We start from the raw sequence: 12679 nt of genomic DNA, 5'->3' as shown, positions 1-12679 counted from the left end.
ATAATAAATAGTATTTCACTTTAAAAAAGAAAATAACTTTTGCTACTCCATAAATATTAAGGAAAAAACAATAATTGTAGGTTTGGTTTTTTTAAAGTTGCTTTTAATCTTGGCAAGTTTTGTAATATAAGGAAACCTGATAGAAATTTCAGTCACATAATTACTTATTAATTATTATTTAACTTCCAAAGGAAAAAAAAAATCTTATTTCACAGGTATTACCTATGTGTTTATAATAAAAGTCATGCATTGAAAAAAGTAACTACTAAATCAGCTCTTACTACACTGCCATACTTAAATCACTATTCCTCTACTCCAGCCTGGATCACAGTTCATCCTGCACACTGTAGGACAATCACAGGTTGCAAAATATTTTTAATAATAATTTTCATAGAACATTTCCCAAACAATTCCAACAAACTCTTTAATAGAGGAGATGGTTTCATCACGCCACCCAGCAGCTGTGTAAAATGAAGTGGTTTACCTTAAAAAGTTAATCAGTCCTACTTTAACAGTAAAGCTGAATAACTTGGAGGAAAACTTGTAATTTTGAAATATGCTTACAGCATATTAAGCACCCATCTCTGTCAGTAGCTTGTCTGGCAGAGGATCATGAATCATTATTGCAGGTGTAACTCACTGGTGTTCATTGTCAGCAAGTATAAAGCTTGCAGAATAAGAGACCAAACAATGGCAGATTTTGTGTCTCTATACAAGAATTATTACAACAGTAGAATAAATCACCTAAAAAATGGAAGTCTGGTACTTTACCCTTATGATTATTCAAAACAAAACCCAACAACTGAAATAATTTTCAAACTGTGAACCAACTGTTTATGATCTTTTTCTCTACTCCATGTGCATGTGGTTCCTTTTGTTCTAATTGTTCTGGTAATAGCCCTAAGTGACTGATGGCTAAGTGACTGATGACAGAAGTCACTGCTTCTGCCCAAAAAACACTATATATTAATTTTTCCTTTATACCTCTTGATATGAAGCAGAGTTATAAACTTCTCAACCTCTCAGTGATTATAGTGTAGGAATGAAGGTTCTTCTCATACTGTCAAAAACTAAGCTAATTTTAAAACTGGTAATATGTAATTAACTTAGATTCTTGATATGTTCATTGGAGTAGGTCTCTTACCTGCCTCTGTGCATGGACTACTCTCCAATTAGTGTTGCTGTCAAATATAACTCAGGACTCTCACATTTTACAAGCTACTCAGATTTTTCATTTATACTTCTAGAACTTTCTGAAATATGTTTTTTATATTCTTCCCTCTCTCTCTCTCTCCCCCTCCTCATAAAATACATTACTCTATTGCTGACACTGGCACAATGTCATTTACACAGCTCAACCTCTGTATTCCTATGGAACAAGTCATGCACTCACAAAAACAAACCAAATCAGAGCAGTTAATTCACCTGTTTTACACTTCATATTTGATATTAAATGGATGAGACGTATTTTGGGAATGAGCTCTTTCCAACAGATCTCTGCAAGTTACTTCACACATGTCCTACCCGTATTTGTGACAGTAAGCACGTTTTGGTGGATCTTTGGTTATTAAATTGGATACTAGCTTCAAACAAGGAAATCTGCTGCGACAGCCTCCTGCCTGTGCAGGGTTACAGTCAGTGCCTCCTCCAGACCCTCAGCCTGACAATTAACTGCTTCACTTGCTGTGGGAGCAAGGCTGACCTGGAGCTATAGTGTAGGCCAGGTCTGACTCCTTTTTTTGTAGTCTAGCAGCTCATAAAGCTTGTTTAGCAGCAGTTACTGCTGAGCCTGATGCATGGTGCCCCTGAGCCATCTCCTCCCCCCAGTTCCCCTCAAAATAATCACCTCACTATCATGTTTCTAATATATTCTTCAATATGGTACACTGCTGAGAAATAATGCAGCAAGAAAACATGTAATTCAAATAAGATAGACTGATTTGCCTTTTTATTTTCTTTCCTAGTATCTTTACCCCAAGAATCTTTTTTCACTAATAATCTGTTTCATTTCTGTAGCCTTCAGTTACTCTAATATTTTTGAAAATAATATCACAGACACCTACACTGTCTGGTTTTGTCTCTAGAAATTTAGTCTTCTTTTGTGGTTTTATGATTTGTGGTCATTTTCCAGTTAGAAGATTCATCGCAACACAACTTATTTGAGAAATTATGTAATTTTTTCCATTAATTTTTTTTTAATTGTTTTTGTACTTTTATAAATCTTTCTCATTTTTCACCTAAAACAAGTGGACAATTCACTGTAAGGGTGAATCACAAAAGATATGGAAAAGGACAAAGAGGAGGAGAGGAAATGGACCAATTTATATTACATTAGTCTGGGACTATGTTAGGTACATGTGACCCATCCCCAAATTCTGACCCTTTTACTTTTGTGAATGGATTAAGAAACAGGAATTATGAGCTTTACATTTTTTATTAGAAGATTTTCAAAAGTAGACCTTATCACTTTCTTGACAAATATTAAAAAAAAAAAATCATTGTAACTGGAATTAACATGTTTAAACAAGCGACAAAATTTTACTTCTAATTTTAGATTTTGAGTCTTTTTGAACACTCTCCATTCCCATTCATTTCACTTCCTGGGATTATTACATTCTGCATCAGATTATAAAGCTTAACCCGAGGGTAACATGTTGAAAAAAAATCCAGGCTAGCAAAGCAGCTTATTGATGTTTTTAGACTGTTGTACGAGGAGGGCATAAAACACTGTGTCAAACAGAATTTTAGACAGGAAAAACTCCTGGCTTTCAGAGTATTGCCTTGGAATCTAACCATATTTCTATTTTAATTAGACAGGCATGCTGGAGGATAACTTTTTTCCAATATGTCTCAATGTGCCTTAGGGAACATGGTAATATAACTTTTACAATATTAATGTTATCTTTGTCTCTGCACTGTAAAAAATGGAAAATAGAATTAATCCTAATATAGCTAAATTTTAAAATTATGTCAATTTGAAGAGTGGATTGATTTTTATTTTTTTTTTTCATTATTCCTTTTATTTTGTACTAATATAGCACTGATCCATTTGGGACCCTAAATTTAGAAACACTTTTACAATAACTTGTCCTTTTATTATTCTGGGTAATGTAGGACTAATTAATGAAGGAAATGATAGTACCACAATGTCTTCTATAAAACTTTATTTCTGAGGGCATAGACTACCTTGATATATAATGTTCATGTCAGAATGGGTTATGTGGTAAAGTTCCTACATGACTTGCAGAGTCATTATAACCTCAGGATACTTGATGAAATGTGAGAAACTAAATGTAGTGGAGTCTCTGAGAAAACTGTCTATAATCTGTGCAAGCTGTGCATCAAACTGGTATTTTACATTGAGACAAATGTGTGTTCTCAATTTTATTGAGCTGGTAATGCTTTTAGTGCAACTTTTTCTTTACTCATATAGCAGTAGAGTAGCAGAGCTTGGAAAGGACCTCTGAAGACCCACCACTCTGCTCAAAGATATGAAAGCATGTAAAAACAAAAACTATTTATGTACAAATGCAAAGTTTTTCGTGATATGAAAAATAATATATCTGCATATAGTTCTTTTTAATCATCTATACTTTCACCCAGTAAAACTAGAGCTATAAAACCTGCCTACATAAGTGCAAATACAGTTATGCTGAAAATAGATTTGATACCAAAGACATATATTACATTATATTATTATAATCGTGTCATTATTTACCAGACCAGTGAAAATTTTTTTTATGATGTGGTAAATAATAGCATGATTGTAATAATAAATATATACATGCATTTTATGCATATATGCTGTATATACAGTCCAATACTGCCTAGATAGTAAGTGTTCAGAGACAGATTCCATTGCTAATCACACCATGTTCAGTGTTTGTTCCATCATTGTCCAAAATCGATACTGGATTTCTATGACCGTGTTTGGTTCTATATCATGCTACTTCATAGAAATCAAACAATTTTCTTAAAAATTCTCTACAGATATATTGCTGTCTTCAGGGAGTCACCTACTAGGACTCATCCCACTTATTTGTCCTGTGAGTGCTATCAAAACACCTGGCTAACATTGGGAATATGTAGAACTAGACAATTGGCAGTAATAAAATTAACTGGAGAATATTCTTCAAAATCCACATGATCGTCCCCCTCTTTTCTTTGCAGGAGACTCTCTGAAGTTAGATATACATATTTACATAAATATTAGTATGAAGTTCCATTTAAAGATAAAGCCAACAATACAAACACAACTCCTTCACAGTATCTACAGCCTCAAACTGAGGAGTTTAAGTGAATATCAAGCCAGGACAAATCATACAAATATTTAATAGAGCTGCTTGGAGTTAAGCATATAAGTTTTATTGCTTTGAAAGGTGTTAGCCTTTATTGTAGTTACTATTACATAAATCTTTACTTGACTGTAATCAAACTGTAAGAGTATTAAAAAGCTTTCTCAACTGTATCTTTTTTCTGCAGTAATCTGAAAGCTTTTCCAAAAATACAACCTGCCAGACAGTACAGTCAGTGCCAGGTCTATTGTCTGTTTTAATAATTCCTTCTTTTGTCTTCTTTTCATCTTATTGATAGACTGTTCTTTAAATTCTTTTTTTATTATTTTTTTTAATTCTTACTGGTACAGATTTCTTATGAAAGATGCATTTTCAGAGCAGTTGAGACTTGAATTTCTTCTCTTGTTTTGGGGTGGGGCAGAGGGATGCAAGCATATAGAAGTAAAAATTACTAATTATACCATCCCTGTTTCCCATTTATTTCTTCCTAACATGACACAAGTGACAAGAGTTGTTAGTTTTTTTGTTTCTGTAGCATCTTTTTACCAAGAAATGTAATAAATCTTGTATTACTAATGAAACAAAGTATAATTTTTTTAAAAAAATAATAAATGCAGTGAGGTTAACATTCAGGTTTTTAAAAAATATAAAAGGTAAACTTTTAACACAAAATATTATTATTGATATATATATATTATATAATTATATAAATAATGTAATAATATATTTAAAATTTTTATTTATTATTTATTTGAATATCTTATATCTCTAATATAGATTTAATATATATAAGTATATAAACCTCAAGTGAAAATTTTGCATCGAATAAAATGTTCATTTGGAAAAAAAAACCAAAACAACCACCTATCCAAAGCTAACCACAAGCAGCCAGTTACAGAACATTTTCACCAACTTCACAAGTTAATTACAAAGAAACAAAACATTCAGGACAACAACTTAACAGGAGATTGCAGAGCTCACGGCAATTCACAATTACCACCTCCCTAGGACAAAATTCTGGTGACAGATCTGGTGTTCAACTTTTGCTGCTAACTCAATGTACTCTATATTGTAAGAAGGATGAGAGAAGGATGAAAACATCTGCCTCCACAAAATACTCTATCTGTCCAGTAAGCAAGGACGAGAGATAAGAATAACCTTGAGAAAATATAGGAACAAGCCAAAGAACAATAGAAAGTCTTAAAAAGAAAAACAAAACAAGAAAAAACACAAAGGGGGTGGGATGGCAAATTGCTCAGTATAAAGCAATTATATCTAACAAGCTCTTTGTGAGTGATTGAGTCTTTTGTGATTTAGAGGACTTGTGATATTTCATTAAAAATTTCCTGATTACAGAAAACTGAGGCCTGAGCACATGTGAGGCATTAAGTTTTGCAGTGGTACAATAATCTCTTGTTATGTACTTGTATCTTTCCCATTACCATACAGTAAATTTGCAAAGAATAGGACATCTGGCATGCATTCTTAGGGGTTTTTTTTTCCCCCCACACTGCCAGTGCTGCTAAACAGGCTTTTCCCATTTCCAAATGCTAAGAATGTTAATACTCCAGTTTGATTTCAAATCCTTTCCTGAAAATGTATTTTATCCTTTTGACTCCTCAATATAAATAATTATTCATGTATTTTAGTACCAAAGATTACAAGAAATTAAGTGAAATTATGTTTCTATTTTTATTCCTACTTTTTGTGAAGGCAAAGAACCAGAAACCAGAAAGAATCAGACCAGCAAACACTGGTAACATTCTATTGAGCCCCAGCATGCAACTGTACATATAATGAATTAGCCTCCAATAAGGTTCCAATTTACCTGTGTCTCTATATTTTTCTTTTTAGGCTTTTATCATTGGAATTTATCTTGAATTATTGTACAGCTAATTACCTGGGTTGGCCACAGCTCCTGGTAGGGACTTTATAAATTACTACCACCTCTTGACACAGGAAAAATTTTCAGATCACTGGCTTTCAACAGCAAACCACTAGTGTTTTCAGATGGAGAAATATTCTTTTTGTGCTTCTAATAAACAATGTTAAGGATTACTGAACTTTTAAAATCTGTGCATTAAGATAATAAAAAATTGGGAGATTATAGATTTGTGATGCCATAAATGGAAGAATTTTATAAGTCTGCTTTTGGTACATGATCTATTATTGTTTTGTCTTGTGAAATTAAATTTAATAGCTGGTTTTACAAGACATAGAGAGACACCAGGGCTGAAATAAAAAATGTGATTAGACTCTGACAGTATTTCACATAATTCATACTAACGTCAATCGGTCTGGCTTTTTCTCAATGCATAGTAAGTTAAATATCTGTGTTTTTTCTTTCAGCAGTGCTTATCCTTTAAGAGCTGTACTTCTGTTAAAAGGCAGGCATATGAGGTACTTGGCACTTTCTTTGCATACGGAAAAAATAGAGCACTTTATAGAAGAGTGCACTAGTGTGTTGCTGCAAATAAAAGGTCTTAGCATCCTAGAAACTAGGGCAACAACTCCTAATTATTTACACTGATACTACATTTTTACAAAGATAAAGCTATGTGCATAAGGAGGACTTTTAATTTACTGCATTTTGACTGGCTTTGTCCAAGTTCTTGTTCATCTTTTCTCTTGGAGACTGGAGGGAGAGACAGAGAGGAGGTGCTGGAAAAAGTTTAGTAGGGAAATCCTTGAGAATTCTCTCTGGGCACAGATTAGTTTCTTTTGCCAGCTTTCAACCCTTAAGCCATAAAGCCCAGGCCCCTGCTGTGTGCGTAGGACAGGGTATTCAAAGTTACAAGCAGAAAGTGTGGCTGCAATGTATTTATACAGAAGCAATTATGGAGCTCTTTACTGTGAATTTTGTGCTTTGGAAAATATAGTTTATTTTAAAATATCAGTATTTTCAGACTGAAATTGTCCCAAGTGGGTTAAAGGAGCAAGTTTGGGGAAACAGGAGAAGTCTGAAAAGAAGCTTCTCACATCATGTGCTCCATGTTTGTACTTACCCTTCTTTTCTGTTACACGGCCTCCTGAGAACACTCCCTCCCCTCCTTGCAAAAAGCAAACTGCCTTCAAAAATTCCTTTACCCTTCTCTTGGGAAGGCCACAAGGCAGCAAAGTGCTGCCAGTAACCCCATTAGCTGTGCAGGCAGTTTCCCCCTGCAGTGACCAAGCCAGGGTACCACAGAGCAGAGAGGGATCGATGGGTGGCTGGGGCTCCTGTGCTGGGGAGCAGTGGGAGGTCCAGAAACAAGGGCACAGTGCTAGCAACTGGTCATGCAGCTTGAAACCCATATAATGATTTCTTTGTCTATGTTTCCAAGATGTACAGGCAGGATTGACATGTATTCAGGAGGGAAAACAACCAACATCAAAACAAAAAGTGAGGGAAATCTTCACCCACGTTACGAATTACAAATGACAACTTGCTTCTAAAGCCTTCAGCAGGAAAATGGGTACTTTCTGAGATGTTTTTTGTGAGGCTGCTAATGTTTGGGATTTGCTTGGAATTTTAATTAAGGCTGCTATTTAACATTCTTATTGTACCTGTGCCTAGAGACCAAGCAAAGTGATGCCCCAAAATTCTGGGCACAATTTTAAACTAATTTTTTTTAATTTTAAACTAATATTTTAAAAATAAATGCAAAGTAGTACTTCCTAATTCTGACTTTAATAATTTAACATATTTCTAGTTTCCTCTCATCCTGAATCTTGAAGATACTGATTCTTTAGTTGGCATAGATTACAATGCAACTTGTGAGATTTCAGTATCTGACATCTCATTCTCAGCTAATATAATCTAGTACTTTAACTCAGTAAGAACATGGCAGTTATTTTGCTTATCTATCCTAATTATTGCAGTTGCTCTGTTGGTAGGAGTGTTATTGCTACATTTAATGATACACCTGCTACTGGCTTGGCTGTTGTGCAGTAGGATTTTTGCTTACGAAAACTTAAGTATTCTGTATTATACCACTACTAGTACCCTCACTACAAAACAGTTTTCAGATTAACCTGAAAGACCTGGAACATAAAAAGAAAAAAAATTAAATAACCCACACACAACTATTACTTTCAAATCTGTGTGAAAATTTAAATATTTAGGAGTTTTGAAGGCTTTTGTCAAACAAGTTCAAATGACTTTCAGAAATGCCTAACTTCTATGTTTGGAGAAAAATAAATTGACTGATGCATTAAGCACTTTTGGCCTTGATATGTGGGTTTAGAAAAGCTGAAAATAATATCTCAGAATTTTTCCTGGCAGACTAAAATCTTCCTATATATTCATAGGATATATTCATACATACAGGCTGTAAGAGGTCAAGATGTGGACATCCAAATAAACAGCAGAATTTTCACAACACATATTACTCAGCAGTTCCAGTGGATTGTCTTAGAAATGGTTACACTTGAAAGAATGTTTTTTTCTTCCTCCTTTTGTTTTACTTTCTGTGTAATTCAAGAAAAGAAAATATTATGGCCTTGAATAGGTCAGACACCTCTCCTTCAGGACTATCTTGCTCCTACTTGCTTCAGTCCCACCCCTGCTTTTAAAAATTCCTCAGAGATGCTGGAGATACTCAGTTCATCCTCACATGCAGACTAGTCTGTCACAGGGGCTAAAGCTACGCAGGGACAAGGTAGAGCACTTGCTCCTGCATTTCCATCCAACCAGCACTGAAACCTACCAGGCATGCTTTCACACATCTACACTTATTCACAGGTTTGGAGTCTTGATCTACTTTTTTATTAAAGTAAAATATTATCTTTTTCATTAACTCACTTAAGATGAAACAACTCTTTTTTCTTTTCTATTTCTCTCACAGCATCTGTTTGCAAGGATTATCCTTAGTTCAGTTTTATGTCACCATTTAATTTAATATGATCATTTTATCATGAGTGTCTTTCTTGTACTGACATAAATGTTTTGGTTTTGAGGTTTGTATCCTGTTGGAAGCCAAACTGGGAAGATGTACATATTTCCTACCTTTTTGGTTTGTTTTTTTTCAGGTAATATCAAAATTATCCAACAAGCCTACACTATCCCAGGTATGTTGATTACATTTTAACTATGCAAAGCTTCACTTTAAACATTCACATAAATATAACCAGGAAAAAGCTTGAAACCCCTTCCTTTCCTTCTTGAAAACAGACCAATTTTTTTCAGAATGAGAATTCAAATAACATCATGCTAATAGTTCTGCCGCTGCCCATTTTATGAGTAACAGCTTATGATCTTTTTTCCCAGATGCTAAATTTGAATATCCTCCTATAGCAGCTACATTTTAAATAAATGGTTACCCAAGCCAAAATTTTGAATATGGGTAACACTCATTTTCTATAGAGTATAGGCAGTATCAGTGCCAGGTCCTGTACAATTTGATCATCAAGACAGCCTTTGAGTGACTACTACAGTTGACAACAAGGTTTTTCTATTTTATAAAGACATGCCTTCTGTCACAACTTAGAATTCTTACCTTTTCTTAAATACCTCAGATAAAAAGTCCCCAGTTCACTAAATCTGTCAACATATACCAAGAGAAAAGCATACATTCACTGAAATCGTGCTGTAACACACAGCAAAATTAAACCTATGCTGCAAAACATTTAGACAGATGCTAATAGGGGCTTAGAATATTTGGATAAATTCCCCAAATCTGTATTTCCACCCAGACAATCTGACTTGGCCTGAATGTGGGAAATCTGACTATGCAGGGTCATCTGAGGTTTTCCGTCTGAAGCTAATAGTGCCTTAATCAAGCTTGATTAAGAGGAGTAGCCTGTAAAAAAAATAGTAAATTAAATACAACAAAAACCCTTGGAAACCATGAAGTTCATATGGTTTGTTAAATTGGCCTGGAACTGCCTTAGGCCATTCACCTACTACCAATTCAGTAAGTTGTAGCACAGGAGTAAATGGAACTATTTCTGAGTTAAGGTCCGATCCTGTCTATGTTGGCATGTGTCAGCACTCGTGATCAACATGGTTTGATACCACAAAAAAATAGCATTGATCTCCTACACTGTACTTTAATTTGTATGCAAATTACAGGACCCAAGTCTATTTTGCCTCTAAATTTTTATGGATTCAACATCAATCATATAAACTGCATTTTTTTCAAAATGATGTAGCTCCTCTTTCTGATGACTCGGTTCTGAAGCCAAAACTGTCACACTATTGGTGCATTAATGGGACTTAGAGTGAGCTGAAAAGTCTGGCTACCATCCTGGCAATGACTTCAGTTACAAAAATCAAGAAGGGCACAGAGACCATTGGGTTTCTGCTGGCTGGTTTAAATGCCATTTATACATTATAGAAGGTTCCATGTGAAAAAGTGGTATTACTTGAATTACCAGCCTCAGATCTTTTCTGTGCACCACCAAGATTCTGTTAGCATAACATTCAAGAAGTAATGCCTCAGCTAAACAAAATTAATCTTCTCAAGCGTACATATGGCAAATGGCTTGTAAAAGCTAGTCATGTAGTCTTGATTGGTAACAAAACATATTGCAGTGAGTTTGCTCACCCTGTCACAAGCAACCTTTTTTAATTTGTTTGTATTTTTCTGGTATCTGCACATATAGCCATAACTGAGGCTATGGATAAGTTCCAAAAGAGCTCTCTCTAATGAGAAATGAAAGTTGTGTTAGGTCTGGGCTTGTTCCAGAATGAGCACCAGAGAAAATGTGTTTCTGCAGCATCAGGCTCTGAATTTCACAGCAGTATGTATTATTTGTTATTTTAGACAGAACTCAAGGGAAATGGAAATATAAAGAAGAGACTCCCTTCAATTGTGGAAGATGAGGATGAGGAAGAGGAGGGAGAAGAAGAAGGCAGCACCCTATCAACAATTGATACACGAAGCACAAATAGCACTCAGCAGAAGAAGACTGCAAGCAGTAAAAGCCACCTAGGGAGAAACTTGAAGCAGTTGGCCTCAGGAACTGTGCCCTTTCATTCCCCCATCCGTGCTTGCAGTTCAAACCCCTCAAGAGCCAAACATGAAACAGAGCTCCATTACTACTCCAGGAGGAAGGAGAAAAACCTTAAATTGTACCTGTCAGCACTGACCACCAGTGGCCCACCAGATCTGAGCCCAAGGTAATAGTTATGAATGGTCATTTTCTTCTCCATCATGTAACTCCTATTAAAAATAGCATTGACACTGTAGGTGTTATTTGTAATAGTTTATACTTCTGTTCATCCCCATTATTGTAGGAACTGTTGCACGCTATGCAGAATTTTATGACTTAAGAATTTTATTGCAAACTAAAGTATTTTTACCCATAAAAAGGGCAGTAAAAAAAATGAGCAACTGCAAAAATAGCTATTTAAATAGTCTGGCCTTATGATATCATTTTGTCTATAATATTCATTCCCACAATAGCACTATAAAACATTCCAAGTCCATCAGAGACACAAAAATTTAGAAAGCAAGTAGATGGAATTAGAGCATAGCCATGAAAATGCAAAAAAAAATTACTGGAGTAGAGAAATATAACGGAAAACAATTGCCTAGCAATTCTGAAAAATATTTAGAGGGTTTTTTGCATTAGAGACAGGAAATCTGATAATGGAAGTTATACAGACACTAGATACAGTGTTTAGAAAATCTGTTTTTCAGTGTCTTTTGATATAAAGAATGATCCTATAACAGTTTATTGAGGTATTACCAGTGCACAGTTTAAAATAGTTCAATTTTTTATTTGTACACTACTTACAGGTGAGTTTTGTCACTTTTTTCTAAATTGCTGCAGTGCAATCATAGTTTTAGGACCAATTCTTTAGAGAAATCACAAACATGCATACAAGGAGAGGCAATAGTTCATCCTCCAGTTCAAGATTTGTCCTCTATAAATTGAAGTGGTTTACATGTTCAAGCACTTCCTTCATTCATTAGAGGCAGAGTGGAAGTTTCAGGAACTTGCCATTGCAAATGTGAAATAGCCACAGCTTGAGCTTTGTTTAACTCTGTCAAAGCACCGGTACCTAGAGATGCAATCATAAAAAGGACATGCAAGATTTTCTTTCCCCCTCATCATATATCTTATGAGTACAGACACATTTCAAATAGTAGGAGGATACAAAACAATTTTTAGAAATCATAGAAATCATAGAATCATGAATTTTAGAAATCACAGAATCATTTAGGTTGGAAAATACCTCCAAGATCTCTCCAACCTTTGACAAAACACCACTATGCCAGCTAAACCATAGCACTATGTGATATTTTCTCATTTGTTTGCTACATCTCATATGAATTTGGTTCAGTCAGCTACGAGTAAAGGCCGTTATCATTCACATAATAACTGGCATTTCAGGGAAAAGCTTCTTTTTATAATTTCTGCTGAAATGTAGTCTTGCTCATTATTGCTGTGAACTT

The 12679-nt window shown here is 34.8% G+C and overlaps 1 protein-coding gene across 2 annotated transcripts in view; it reads left to right on the top strand.

Moving 5' to 3' along the window:
- KCNH8 (potassium voltage-gated channel subfamily H member 8) overlaps positions 1-12679 on the top strand; it is a 175265-nt gene that overhangs the window by 146399 nt on the left and 16187 nt on the right. For both annotated transcript variants that reach the window (XM_086851995.1, XM_086852005.1), the window contains exons 12-13: positions 9306-9344; positions 11042-11397. In XM_086851995.1, coding sequence (XP_086708121.1) covers positions 9306-9344; positions 11042-11397 — 395 coding nt within the window. The remainder of the gene's footprint in view (positions 1-9305; positions 9345-11041; positions 11398-12679) is intronic.

This window comes from Cyanistes caeruleus, chromosome 1 (assembly GCF_971803275.1).
Source record: "Cyanistes caeruleus chromosome 1, bCyaCae1.hap1.1, whole genome shotgun sequence".
NCBI classification, from domain to species: domain Eukaryota; kingdom Metazoa; phylum Chordata; class Aves; order Passeriformes; family Paridae; genus Cyanistes; species Cyanistes caeruleus.
The sequence above is the reverse complement of the archived record's forward strand: the minus strand, read 5'-3'. Positions and strand labels throughout refer to the sequence as shown.